Source organism: Chelon labrosus (genome assembly GCF_963514085.1).
Source record: "Chelon labrosus genome assembly, chromosome: 24".
Lineage (NCBI taxonomy): Eukaryota > Metazoa > Chordata > Actinopteri > Mugiliformes > Mugilidae > Chelon > Chelon labrosus.
Genome location: NC_140357.1, coordinates 12,908,747 through 12,923,521, shown reverse-complemented (window position 1 = coordinate 12,923,521; position 14,775 = coordinate 12,908,747). Strand labels below are relative to the sequence as shown.

The following is a 14,775-nucleotide window of genomic DNA, read 5'->3' as shown; positions in this document are numbered from 1 at the left end:
GGAGGAGGAGGAGGAGGAGGAGGAGAGGCTGCGTGCGTAAAATAAATAATAAAAAAAAAAAGGTGCCACTCCACGCTCTCTGCTGGGATGAATGGGACACGGAGTTAAAGCAGCTACGGATCAAGTGTGTGTGTTTGAGGGGGGGGGAGAGAGAGAGGGAGAGGGAGAGGGAGAGGGAGCTTGACTGCTTCGTTTACACGCAAGCACCGTGGTAGTAAATTACGCGTGACAATAATTCACCCAGGACTGGATCCACTTTAACTAAAAACTTCACTTTTACGCACCTCTCGCCTTCTTCTTCTTCTTCTTCTTCGTCTTTTTGTTTTTGATTGAAAATAAGAAAGAATTAAATTATTTCATGATCTAAATATCTAGATAAATGTTGTGCGTTCTGATAAAAGTTGGAGAGAAAGTAAAGTTGCGCGTAATGACGCAGGAAGAACATTTTTTTTGTTTGTTTCCTGGTGGAATTAAAGACTCTAAAGTGTCATTTATTGTTTTAGTTTTTTTTTGGGGGGGGGGGGGGGGGTTGTAAGGTGGGTGTAAAAGGGGGCATCAACCAGTTCAGCCTCTTGATTGATGATTTAATTAGCCGTACAGTGGCGAACTGCAGGAGGACAGGACACTAAATAATACTTTATTTACATAACCAATCACGGAGCTGCAAAGGTGGAGCTTCCTCTCTCTCTCTCTCCCCCTCTCTCTCCCCCTCTCTCTCTCTGTTGCAAGTCAGACATGGCTGAGATGGTTGACTTCTTTAATAAATGCGGGATTCATCCTGTTAAGTGGCGCCCGAAACGAAAAATCACTCTAATAATCCTGGAATATTCCTCTTAATATTCCTGCAGGGGCCCCGCGCTGTTGTGTCTGCGGCTCTGCGCAGCGACTTTACACTCACTTTATTGCACTTTATGGTATTTTATCAGCTCCTTTAGTGCCGTCTCAATGTCCCCGCAGAGGCTGCAGCCGGTGTCTGTCACCGCCGGGCTGACGGGGTGTGCGTGCGGCCGTGGCCGTGCGAGACCTCGCGTTTGTTTCCAGCGTTTGTTGCAGAATGCGCAAATATGCAGAAAGAAAAAATTAGTAAAAAAATTAAAAAAGGAGATTATTTCTCCTGATTAGGAGGTGAATGTTTGTGGAGTTTAACCAGTTACGTGCAGGACAGGTACATTTTAACCTAATAAAACTACATTTACTTCCTGTTATGTGCATTTGTTCTTTTAGTTTTTTGCGTAATTTTGCTTAAATTCTCAATAAAGCAAATTAATTAAATTATGCAAAATACAAGAAAGCATCTAAAGAATGGAAACAAACTTAAACAAACTGTTTAATTATTGTTTTAAATTATATCTATGCATATATATTAAAAAAAAGTAATGTTTTGCGTTAAATGACACGGAACACAAACGCAGTATTTTTTGCAGTGGAGCTAAAAGCCGATCATCCTCAAACCTTTTTGCAGTCGCAGCCAATTACAATAATGAAGAATTTGTGGAATCGCGTCCCCACCCCAGCATGCAACTCCTGCAGCAGCCCGCCGTATCAACCCCTGGCATTTCTGCAAATTAGATATATAGATATATATATGTAGACATATATATATATATGTTAAAAATAAAAATAATCCTTACATGACTGCGGCCGGCGTGGACGCGCTCCAAGTTTCTCCCCCTTTCTACACACAGACACAGAAGACAGAAAAAAAAAATAAAAAGAAGAAGCAGAAGCAGAAGAAGAAGAAGAGCACACCACTGTCGCCTGTTCTTTGCTCCGCGTCGAAGCCCGACATAGTTGGTTTCACTCAAAAAGAGAAGAGATGGTGAAAGAGAGAGGAGAGTGAGGGAAAGAAAAGAGGAGGAGGAGGAGGGGAGGAAAGAAGAAGAAAAAAAAAAAACTTCAACCCAGAAGATGCTCACGTTTGGCTCTCCTCAATTATCCCCTCCCGTGAAGATAGGTGGCGTGCGTTTCAGGGGGCTTCTCCTCTGTGTTACACGGCAAAGAAAAGGAGGTGGAAAGAAAAAAAATGTCATTAGAAGAGGCGTAACACGTCAGTCCCTACCCAGGTTTGTTTCCTGGAGTGGGTGTAAGACATCAGTTGTAAACCTGCCCTAGCAGGAATAGCGGTCCCTCCCTCCTCCCAACTATTTCTAAGGCTTTATTTCTAACGCTTTATTATCACCGGTGGAAAAGGATCCGCTCACCGACGCGCTCCGGTATCATCCCTCCTCGCGACTCCTATTCACAAGACACCTCTTTACACCTCCTCAAAAAAATAACCAAAACAGGTATGTGCCTCCTCTTTTTTTTTTTTTTTTAATTTAAAGCTCCTTTTTTTTTTTTTTTTTTACCGCAGAAATGTTGGATAATAAACTTCTTTACCGCGATGCGCCTTCCTTCCTTCCTTCCTTCCTTCCTTCCTTCGTTCGCGTCAGAGCCGGAGCTCAACTTCTCCTCACCTGCACAGGTGCAGAGAGGTGCGATGTTTTTCCTTTTTTTAAAAAAAAGAAAAAAGCTCCGCGATGTGTTGGAGGCGTCCTGCAGGTTTCTGACAGCCCCGGGAACGGGGGCTCTTTCCTGGGCGTTTGGCGCTGCTCAGCCCCGCTGGAGGAGAGAAATGAATCCCGCTTTCTCCTCCCGACTCCCTTCGCCTTTCAGCTTTTAGATTAGTGTCTGTTTCTATCATTCGACTTAAAAAAAACAACAAACAAACAAAATAAAAAAGAAGAGGAAGAAAAGGAAAGGGGCTCCTGTGAATATTCCCTCATCCTGATAACGGTATTCAGGCTGATGAATTAGGTGGCGAGCCGAACGAGCCACACAAGCGATCTGAGTCTTATCGCTTTTGTTTATGCGCCATTTGTGCCTTAAAGATTTTCCCTCTCGTCCGGAGTCATTTGGCACATTCGAACAATTATTCCCCATCTGTTATTTATTAACTGTTGACAGGAGGAGCCTGGGTGGCGGTGTATTAAACGTGGAAGTGCCATTTTCCAAGTGTTTATTGAAAGTTCTAGGACTTTTAATCAGGCTCGTCCCTGAGCTCTGGACCTGGCCCCGAAAATCTGACACCAAATGTGATTTATTGGCCCGTTTGTCGCTCGGTGCCAAAGTACCCCCCGGACCCGAAGGCGCAAAAGATCCAGGCAGATCCGAGCAGTTTTAATCGCGATAATAATTAAAAAACACGAGCTAAATTGTAGATTTTGTTAATAGTGTGTGGAATAGTGAAGATAATAATAATAAAAAAGAAGAAGAAGCGGGCGAAAGGGGAAAGTTTTAAGGGTGAAATGAGAGATTTTCGGTGGAGCTGTCTTTGGATAAAAGGTGGTTTTGCTAAAATAATTCGTCCTCCCTGCTGCTGTTAATGCCACTAAGCTGAGAGCCGATCAGAGGGAAATCAAAATTAGATGGACACGGATCCCCGAGCTGCTGCTGCTGCTGCTGCTGCTGCTGCTGCTCCTCAGACTCTCACCCACGGCTATTTTCTTTTTTTTTTTTTTTTTAAATCTGTCCCTCGATCCAAGTCACATTTTCAGTTTCTTGTCCGGCGCAAGTGGATCCTCAGTCCTAATACTCACATTGTTGGTGCTGGTGTGTGTGTGTGTGTGTGTGTGTGTGCCTCTGTGTGTGTGTGTGTGTTTCCCGTCAGATATCAAGCTGAAATCAAGGAATCGAGTCCATGCGAGCTGCCATCTGATCCCACACACACTTATCAATGAAGCAAGAGATCATGGCGGATGGCCCCAGGTGTAAGAGGCGAAAACAAGCCAACCCGAGACGGAAAAACGGTAAGAAAATCACGGGGGGGAGACCGAGCCGAGCCGAGCCGAGCGGTCGGTGAGGGAGGAAGGGAGGGAGGGGGGGTTATGTTTGGATGGAAGCCTGGTTTGAAGGTTTCCACTGCGGTTCGGGGGCTGTGTGAGAGTCCGGCGGCTGGTGCGCGTTCTCTGCCTCGCTCTTGTTTTACGCAGGGATGAAAGTGGGAACCGCTATCCGGGGGAGAGACACTGAGTCCGCGCTGCTGAGGCTTCTCTGGGATGTGTGGAAATAGATGTATAAAAAAAATAAATAGCGGTTTGTGTGTGTGGAGAGAGAGAATGGGATTATTTTCGGTTGAAGCTTGTGAGGAAACTTGTTGGAAAGTTGGCGGTTGCCGGTTTGGTTGCTCGCCGGGACGAAATTCCGCCATGGGGGTGACCGTGTGGCGGTCCCCGAGCCCTCAGCGCTGGCTGGAGCGGACCCACGCTGCTCCGTGGACAACTCCAACCTTGTGACTTTTTGGTTTTTAATCGTCGCCGCTGCCTCGTTCCTCGTTCCTCCTTCCTCGGGCCTGTTCCAGTCATTTAACCGCCACACTGTCGCTGCTCTCCGGGACAAACCCAAATAATTCACACGGTGGCATTTTTTTATTTTTTATTTTCTTTCAACCTGTGCGTGTTTTTCTTATTTATTCCCCCCCACACACGCCACGGAGTCTATTGTAGTGGAGGACTCATGACATGTCCGATAAATGCTGGACATTAATTGGGTCTGGGCCGGGCCCGCTCCGCTGGAAGAGGTGGAGATTTGTTGCTTTTCTTTCTCCATTTGACTGCACACTTTCCCACAAGAGGCAAATCTGCAGTGACATTTCCTGGCCCCGTTATTCCTGATTATTCCACACAGGCTCCAAACTGAGGCAGCGTGCGTAAAACACGGAGGTCTGTGGATTTGGATTGAGCCGCTTTTCTTTTCTCCTCTACTCTCTCTTTTTTTAATTTTATTTCCTTTATTTATCCTCCTCTTCCTCCAAAACAACAGTTTTTTAATCTCTGCCCCCACAGGTTATTCATCTAGATCAGATTTCATTTATTGATTTCACACAATCAATAGCAGACAAGCATTTTGTTCCACACTAAATAGGAGCAGGAGAGAGAGCAGAGCAGGGCTGCAGATTTCTAACACACAAATATAGATATAGATATTTATACACGTCTGTCTGTCTTGTCTCGTCTGCGGCCCGTCTTTACTCCCTCTGAGAAGAATGGGACACGTTTGGAGACGTGGCGGCCTGCTCGGCTGCGGCCACCTGTTTAGTAAAAGGAGCAGCAGCGTTTGATAAAATAATATTAGCAAAGCAAATATCATTTTCACACCACCGAGACCCGAGGAGAGACGCAGAGCTCTAGCCACGTATTTCCTCGTCTTCTAAACTCTTTCAAGCTGCAGAATATGTTCAGGGAGGAAAAACACAATCATTTGAAAATGTGAGTTTTTTAGTCTTTTTCTTCCATAACAACAAGCTCAGTCTGATGACCCCCCTTCCTCCTCCTCCTCCTCCTCCTCTTACTCCCCTCCTCTTACCCTCATCCCCCTCCTCACCCTCCCCAATCCTCCCCCCTGGGAATGCAGAGGCTTATTGAGGCTTGGCCACTCTCCTCTCCTCTCCTCTCCTCTCCCTGTGTCTCTGTCCTCTTCCTGCCCGGCTCGGTGGAGAGGGATGTCAGGGGCGAAGCGGCCCGGGCTGCAAATAAAATAAATAAAAATGCACCTAAAAAACACACACGTGAACACACACAGTCGTCCTACATGAGGAGGCTGCGGCGTCTCCTCATTCTGTAAATCCTAATTTGCGTGCCACCTGTGTTAAAATTTTAATTCGAGCCCGGTGCCGCCACGTTTCCTGATCAGATATCGTTTCTCATTTAATGCATCCTCGCTCGGAGTATTTATTTTTATCTGCTGCTGCAAAACGAAGCAACGGTTAGACGGCGGATAGCTGGGTATCTGGATGGCTGGACGCACAGACGGATGGATTTCAGCGTTTGTGCCAATTAGTAATAATGAGGCATTTGCTCACTAAGTTGTCTAACCGATGACATTCTCGTCCAGATGACTGTTGGCCTTCGGGGCTGGAGGTGCTACAGTAGCTTTACTCACTCGCCTTACTTGGCCCAGCCTGTCATGTGCTGTTTAACCACAGTTCACGACTTGATCCCCTCCTTATCCAAACCTCCCGCGCGCTGCCGCTGCCGCCGCCGCCGAGCCTCGCAGCCGCCGAGAGGAAAGAACGTTGTGTTTGCCTCCTTTCCACCTCCTCCACCTCCTCCACCTCCACCTCACCCGCTGTTAAACCTTCTCCTTCCTCCTCTTCTTCTTCTTCTTCCTCCTCTCCTGGTGTGAAACTTGATCCCAGCAGCGTGAAGTGTTTGAGAGTTTGGCCCTCGCCAGGTGTTGCTTGTCACATCCAGCTGTGAGCGGCCAACGGGAAAGACAGCAACACACACACCTGTCCTTATTTTCTTACAGCTCACAAATACAAATAGGGGTTTTTATATATATATTTATATATATTTATGTGTGTGTGTGTGTAAATGTTGCAGCTTTTGTTTTTTGGAGAGGAAACAGGAATGTTTGCTTTGTTTCTGGTTTGGATTTCTTCTCGGGAGAAAACACGCTGATTACATAATCTGCAGCAGAAAGAAAGAGATAGAAGGAGATAGAAGGAGATAGATGGACGCCTCCTGCTCTATCTGAGTCTGATATGATGGTCTGAACGTGGCCGTCGTGTCCACAGATTGACTCCTGAAGGTGCATTTGTGGCAACACGTTGTCCACTTTGTCTGCTTTAAAGTTGCACCAGGAGACGTTTAGACAAGGTGCTCCTCTGGCTTCTCTGTTTCCCACCACCCTCCCTCCATCGCTCCCTCTTTTTTCCCAGATTCCCCCTCCTCAACTTAAGGTAGGGGCTTTTTTTTTTTGCCATCGTCACCGTGCAAGAGGGGGGTAAGATGGGAGGAAAAAAAATAAAAAGAAGAGAAGGAGGAGGAGGAGGTTTCGCAGGGCGCTCGCGGACAATTGATTGTCAGTGGTAATGTGTTTCATTTACATGTTTATACCGTCAATAGTGGCAGGGAGGGAGGGGAGGGGGAGAAAGGGGAGGGTGGGGGGAGTGGTGTCCACCGCCACCGCCACCATTCACCGCTGCCATTCCCATACGGGCTGGCGATTGTGTGTGAGACACCTTCCGCCTCTGTGTGTGTGTGTGTGTGTGTGTCGGCTTTTTATTATTATTATTTTGTGCAGGAGAGAGATGCATGCATTGTTGATGTAAGGAGGGGTGGGGGTGTAGTGGGGGGGGGGGGATTATTTTGTTTAAGCAAGTGAAATAATTGCTGTGAGATATTACCGGGGCAAAGGAGGAGGGAGGGAGGGAGGGCCTCGGCGTTACCACGGAGCCGGGACATGACTCGTCCTGGAGTATTTTTGTAGTTTTTAATATATATTTCTGTCCGACGTCAGGGGTGGTTGGGGGGGGGTATCAAACCAGACACATTCCAATTACCCCCATGCAAAAGCGGCTAGCAGGTCTCCCTCAGTGCGGGCTAATAAGGAGCCACATTCGTCCTGTCACAACTGCACTTTAGCGTCCTGCGTGAGGCCTTATTATTTTACAGCAGCGTTATTTATTTATTTATTTATTTATATCCATCCTCCTCCTCCTCCTCCTCCTCCTCTTCTTGCTCCTCTCCCTCGAATGCAGTCGTCACCAGCTAAATATATCCATCTGCTCAAAGTGTGTGTGAGTCAAGTGTATATAGCCGAGCACATAAAAATGAATGGACCCCCCCTCTCCTCACCCTCATGCCTCCCTCTACACCCTTTCACGAGATCAGTGTGATTTCAAGCGTGGCGTTTTGGTATAGCCAAGGAAGGAAGGGAGGGATGCTCCCTTTGGGGAAACGGTGTCTTCTTCTTCTTTTATTTTATTTCTAATTATTGTAAATCATTTTATTTTTGATGCAGCCGTTCGTCGTCGTCGTCGTAGCGTTGTAGTTGTTGGTGTTGTGATATCAAGCCCCTCTTAATACGCCACGAGGAATTAAACGTTAGCTGTAGCTCTGCAGCTCTTTCTCTTTTTTATTATTTCTTTATTTCTATTTTATTTTCTATATATTTCTTCTCCTCTTCCTCCTCCTCCTCCTCCTCGCTTTGATAAAGGCAGATAAAAGCAAATAGCATGGCTTGTGGCTGCACACACACACACACACACACACACACACACACACACAGTAAAAAACAAAATATAAACTAATGATCATCTCCATCCTGGACACTGGACAGAAAACTTTCATCACCCCCCCTTCCTTTCCTCCTCCTCCTCCTCCTCCTCCTCCTCTTCCTCCTTTTTGACACATTTTCTCCTTTTTTTATTTCATTTTATTTTATTATTCCTTTATTTTTTCCCTCGCCCGACCGACCGCCCTGCTCGCTCGCTCACTGGCTCGCTGGCTGTGTGAAGATATTTTTTTTTATTTCGCCTGGCGGGCCAGAGAACACACACTTGCAGAGGCACCGCGAGCCGGGACCCCCTGACACCGCGGGTCTTTGGAATGCCTTAGGTACGATTTCACTTTCGCTCACATCAATGCTGACCTGAATGCCTTTCATATCTGATCCGCCGTGTCTCTCCTGGTAAACATCCCCCCGGGGGGAGAACAAAGAAAAGGAGCTCCTCTTCTTCTTCTTCTTCTTCTCCTTCTCCTTCTTCTTCCTTCTTCTCCCTCTTAATCACAATTCAGCCCCTTTCGCCGCCAGCAGCAGCAGCAGCAGCAGCAGGGCTACACATTTGCATTCAGCATCAGAAAAAAGGGCCTGAGATGAAAAGGGGAGGGAGAGGGAGAGAGGAGAGAGAGAGGTGGGTGGGTGGGTGGGTGGGTGGTGGAGAGAAATAACTAGGGTGTTTGTGGTTGTTTGTTGGTTGTCCCCTGGTTACAAGCCTTTTATAGCCTCACTACTCTAGCAGGGACCCGGGCCCCTCCTGACAGACAGATAGTGTTACGAGATGGCATGCCCACACTATTCGTGGCCACTCACACTTCTTCTTCTTCTTCTTCTTGAAGAAGAAGAAGAAGAAATATTAAGAATCCCGGCTGCGAGCGGGTTGGGTTGGAGCAGGTGTCTTTGGTTTAATCCCAAACTTGTGTTTTAAAACATGCATGTATGTAGATAAGAGGAGGAGGAGGAGGGAGGAGGAAGGAGGTGCAGCTACCTCGGCTCTTTAAATGGCGTCATGTGATACGGATTCTCTCAGAACTTTTTTCTTTTTGGTTAAGAAGACGGATTATCGGTACACCTTACCTCCCCTCCCCTCCGTGGCCAAGCTGCGCAGGATTTAGGCAGATTTACTTCAGCAAACACCTTTGGACACTGGTGGAGGAGGTGGACGGAGGGGAGGTGGAGAAGGAGGGGGGAGAAGTAGGAGTCTGTTTGCAAAAGGGGCCTTTTGTTCGTGGAGGTTCTTACCAGGCAGCCATGATATTAACCCGTGCTTTGGAGAGATGGGGTGGGAGAGGTGGTGGTGGTGGTGGTGTTAACTCTTTGTTTGACAACTCTTTGCTCACCCCCCCTTCCCTTCCTCCCCCCTCCTCCCCTACCTTCCCTCTCTGCAGCCGTGCCTCCATCTTCTCCGTTTAGAGAGCGTGCATTGTTTGGCGGCGCTTGTCGTCTCGGCGGCGACTTCAGATTCCTTTTAGTTTTTTGTGTGTGTGTGTGTGTGTGTGTGTGTGACGGGACACGTCTTTTTTTTTTTTGGAGAAAGCAGAGCTGCAGAAGGTACACAGAAACACACAGCTACAGAGATACCACTGCCAAGAACCATGAAAGCAAGAGAGAGAGAGAGAGCTGCCTGACTAACGCCGAGGCATGAATCAGCCAATAGTGAGCCAACTCTGCCCCTGTGACTTCCCTTTATGCTCAAACCGCAATAAAGATGCACCCCCCCCCCTTTAAAAAAAAAATAAAAAAACACACAGCGTGGCGGCAACGTGGCGTTCCCTGCGTGCTTTTGGCCTTAATCCTTTACATTTTGTTTTGTGCGTCTTAAAAAAGAAAGTGTGAGATGGCTGAAGAAAGGAGGTGCCAGGTTCTGGTGCACGGCGGCTGAACTGTGGCTGAACTTGTGCCTCCGTTAAAATCTTTTATTTATTTATTTATTTATTTATTTATTTATTTAGCTACTAGCTGTCGTGCGTCGGACGTCGCCGGGGCTCGAGGGCGGCAGAGATGGAGAGTGATGGAGCAAAGGTGACAGACGTAAAGGTGTTTCTGGCAGCAGCAGCGTTCTGCTTGTCCAGCTCTGACCCACCTCCCTCCCTCCCTCCTTCTCTCAGGCTTTGACAAGTCCACCCCCCCCCCCCCCCCCCTCACCCGTCCTCTTTTCTTTTTTACATCGACGTGACACTCTGTAGAGTCGCCATACAGTCAGATGTCTTTCTCCTGCTTCCCTGACTTTATTTCATGCCTCCTTGCTCGTCTTCTCTCGGCGTCTTCCCTCTCATTTTCTCTGTTTTCGTGATTTTGACGCGGAGGAAAAATAAAGAGGAAGGGGGGATGGAGGGGGTGCAAACACAGAAATTGAAACTTCACTGGTCCGGCAAATAATTGCACGCATTTGGACTTTTCATTTTACGTGTGTACACTCTTTACCCTAAGCCGGCAGCATGTTTTATGCATCGCGTGAAAATGCATTTTTTGGGGAAATATCATGCCTCATTTGAGTCTTTCTCAAGTGAAAATGCAAAGTCTTTATTTGGCCCATCCGTTCCGTCTCGTCCTGCTGTTTGCACTTATTCAGCTGCTGCTTCGCCGCCGCGTCTCGCCTTCTCGGTTCCTCCACGTTTATTTATTTCTTTTTTTATTTCTGGAGTTCTCTGGGCGCGACAGGCGACAGGTTGCAGAGCAGGTGTAAAAGTCTGGAGTTTGTTTCCGGCGTTTTTTATATTTTTTTTTGTGCAAAAACGGTGCTTTTATTCCGTGTGAAGCAGAATATTTATCGATCGTAGCGCAGAGGTAGGAGGAGGAGGAGGAGGAGGAGGAGGAGGGGGCGACTCTAACAAACTGGATTGTGTCTTAATAGAGCAACAAAAGGATCAAATATAGATTTAATCAGAAGAACAAACACATCACAGCTGCTTCCAGCTCCTCTCCATCCATCCATTCATCTATCTATCTATCTGTCGGTCTATGTGTGTGTGTGCACGTCTTATCACGTCTGTCAACCGTAGAAAAAGAAGAAAATAAGTAATCACCTCAACGGCCCATTAAAATAATCTTTGGTTGTGCGCGGCAGCTGCTTCAGAGATGACACCTTTGTGCAAACAAGTGTTGAGATCAAAGCAGCCTCCAGTTTTTCTGCTCCGTCGTCGCCGTCGTCTCTCTGCACAAAAAAAACACACATTTATTAAGAGGAGCGTCTTCCAGCAAGGTCACGACCACGACGATCGATACGGGACGTTCAGATTAAGGCGCAGTGACGTCTCCATATCTGGGCCTTCTCCTAAAAACACCACCTCTGATAACAGAACATGCTTTTTGATCAGCGCCTCTCTCTCTCTTTCTCTTTCTTCATTATTCACAAGGTGTCCCGCTTCCACCTCCTTTACCTTCTTTATATATATATGTATATATATTTTATTTGATTTTAACGAGGACTCTCTGCTCCACTTTTCCCCTTCCCGGGCCTACACTCCACCCTGCCCTGCCGCCCCGTCCGTCTTTTTTCCGTGGAAGTAAATCCACATGCGCTATCTGGGGTTTTAATTGCGGCCGATCGCTGAGCGAGATTAGGACGAAATTAGGTCATTTTTGCGGTTGCACAAATTTCACTCACTTCCACGGGCTTTCATCTCGCCCCGGCCGCCGCCTGCTTGATCAAGCACCTTCTTAACCGGAGGCTGCAGGGACACGGGAGGGGGGTGAGGGTGGAGGGGTGAAGGAGGAAATGGTCAGAGATTGGCTTGTTATTCAAAGATGCGTTTAACCTCCGAGTGTGAGTCAAGGAGAGCTCATCTTCCCTTATTTATTTTATATATAAATGCGTGTTAATGGGTTGTGACTGGGCTGGACTGGGCTAGGGTGGGACGCCGCATGTCCCGTCGTCGCTGCAGGTAGCGGCTGAGGCCTCGGTGCTCGAGCAGGGGGCAGATTCTAGTTTTGGAGCAACTTTTTAAAGCTTTAAATGTGAGTTTTAATTTTCCGTCTGTCCGTGCGGTTGTGGCTCTGACCTGAAGCTGCATGGCAGGGTGGAAGGAAGGGGTACTTCCTGACCTAGAAACCTCCCGGGACACGGCTTGAGATGGGGTCAGATATGTTGACTGGAGTGGATTTGTGACTTTAGAGGCTTTTTAAAGATGCTTTTTCTTTTCTTTTCCTCCTGTAGTCGGCAATTTTTTGCCCAAATCTCTCCTGTTTATGTTTGCTCCCTCCTCCTTCTCTTCCCTCCTCCCTCCCTCCTCCGTCCCGCTCCATCCATCCATCCATCCAGCCCCAGCCAGTCAGTCATCTAACCAGTCAGCCCACTCTAATTACTTCTCCCCCACCCAAGGGAAGCTACTTCCTTATCGCCGGGCCGTCTTGCTCCAGCATTCCTCAGATAAATTCCCCTCCACTTTGTTATTCTTACTACTTAGGGGTATTGGAATTAGCATGGCCATCAAAGCAGACCTTGTACTCTCCCCCCTCCTCTCCTCTCCTTCCCCTCACGACCTTATCAGCGGTCGTACATTACAGCCGGGGCATGGGACGGGACGTGGGCCCCCAGCGGGCTAGCTAGACAAAAAGAAAAAGGTATCGGGACGACGAAGGAAGCGTCAAACCTCCACTTTGTAAATAATCAGCGCTCCATTCATGCCTCCCTTCCTTCCTCTCCGAGTGTCACCCAACACGGTTCCTACCTCGCCAGCCAGCAGCAGACGCCTCCTTCTAAACTGGCAATCACAGTATCCCTAATGTTATTACTTTTCATAATTAGTTACAGCAACACTCATTCCACGACTGGCGGAAAGGAGTATTCCTTAGTAATTAAGGTAATGAAATATTCATTTATGCTACCTTTTTCAGCGGCCTCACAAATGAGCCAGCCATGCTTAATGTCCACACCGCCTCTGATTTTATTATGATGGCAGACTGGCACATCTGCAATTAGTGCCCGCGCTGACAGCTAGCGCGTTAGCAACCGGGAAAAAGGCGGCGGCGGAAGGTGGAAGGCGAGGGTGCACCCTGGTGTGATTACACGCCCTCTCTCCGCCCGCCGCCCTGCTACAAGCCCCACCTTCCTCCTCCTCTCCCTCCTCCTCCTCTAACCTTGTCTTTTTGTTACCTTTATCTCCTCCTCCTCCTCCTCCTCCTCCTCCTCTTCCCCGACGGAGAGGTTACCTTTTCCCAACGGTGAGAAATCGACTTGACATAACTGTTCATCAGTCCGCTCCGCCGGCCGACTCCCCCCGCCGGCTCGGCCCCCCTGGAGGTGGTTTGCATCAAATCAGGCTCAGTCAAGCTTCAAGTGGAAATTGGCAGGCCAGAACCTGACAGGGGAGGGAGGGAGGGAGGGAGGGAGAGAAAGAAAGAAAGAAGGAGGGGAGGGGAGAGGAGGGGGGAGGCGACAGAAAGCAGCAACCGTGATTGTTCAGGTCAACTTTTAGGGTTAAGTGCTAATAAGTCAGTTTGAATCCGTCTCCAAAGTTTCTCCCATTAGAAAATTACGATTAAATGCAAGCTTGCTTCCAGATCCACATGTCTGATATTAATGCACGCGGGCCAGCTAGCCGCCTAGCTAGCTAGCTAGCTAGCTAGCTCGCTCGCTAGCGGCCTAACATGAACTAGATGGCGTCTGTGAGGTCACGTTTTAAAAAGAATCTGGATCTGGTTTCTGCGGAGGAGGAGGAGGAGGTGGAGGAGGAGCGTCTGAAAACGGCTGCACGTCCACATCCACATATTTCTGCCTATATTTATATATTTATATATTTATGTCGTGCAGATGTACACATGCACCACACACTCCCCTCACACGCACACACATGCACACACACATGCTAATTGGCAGACAGACAGGTCGCTGCAGACCCAGATGTGCCGCTCTTTTCCCTTCTCTTTCGTTCTTTCGTTCTTTGGTTCTTTGGTTCGTTCTTTCTCCTGAACCTCGGCGTGGCCCTCGGAGGGAACCACTTTTGTGATGAAACTTTTAGTGAATCTCTGCTGCTCCAGATCTGTCGCTGCCACGTCACGACGCTCACAAACCCTCCTCCTCCTCCACCCCTTCCTCTGCTGCACAGCTGCTATATATTCTTATTAAGGCTGATTGTTTTTTACGACACGATTCCTCCTCTTCTCTCTCTTTCTGTCTTAATCTTTCACATTCTCTCCCTCCCCCTCCCTCCCTCCCCCCCTCCCTTGTCCTCAGCTTTGCATGTGCCCTGACGGGCTGATGGCCGTTTCGACAGGGCGGCATTGAGGTAAAACGGTGTGACGGCAGAGTTTTGTTAAGCCGAGAACAAAGGCTCGGAGATGCCGGGCCCGGGCCATTGTCCCGCGCGCCGTATTGGCCCTCGCCACAGTTTTGCTGGATTTAATGCTCTGTTTACCTCCAGCCAATCGCCGCTAATATTCAAAGAGGAGCTTCTCCTCCTCTTAGACGCACCTCAGGACGATTTAAGACGGATCCGTAAAGGGATCCGGAGCGAGGCTGCTCTTGGATGTTTGTGGAGTTTGAGTGTCCTGATAAGCGGGCGGTGTTGGGACGTCCTCTCTGGGTGTCACTGTGACCGGGACAGAGATATGAAACGAGGGCATGTCTGGTCCGTTGGACTTCCCCCCTTGCATGGTGTTTGGGCAAACTGAAAGCGGTGCTCGGTGGGATTAGTGCATGAGTGTTGCTGCTGCTGCTGCTGGGGTGGGACGGGGAGGGGTGGCTGGCGACACAAGAGGATTCTGGGAAGTTTTTTTTGTATTTATTTAGCA

General features: G+C 48.2%; 1 protein-coding gene across 4 annotated transcripts in view; it reads left to right on the top strand.

Annotated features, from left to right (window-relative positions):
- The first annotated feature begins 504 nt into the window (after nt 1-504).
- Nucleotides 505-14,775, top strand: part of zeb2b (zinc finger E-box binding homeobox 2b) — a 66,755-nt gene continuing 52,484 nt past the window's right edge. For 2 of the 4 annotated variants that reach the window (XM_084574372.1, XM_084574370.1), the window contains exons 1-2: nt 505-2,285; nt 3,650-3,788. In XM_084574372.1, coding sequence (XP_084430498.1) covers nt 3,716-3,788 — 73 coding nt within the window. In that variant the 5' untranslated portion in view covers nt 505-2,285; nt 3,650-3,715. The remainder of the gene's footprint in view (nt 2,286-3,649; nt 3,789-14,775) is intronic. The other 2 variants (XM_084574371.1, XM_084574373.1) reach the window with 2 other exon arrangements.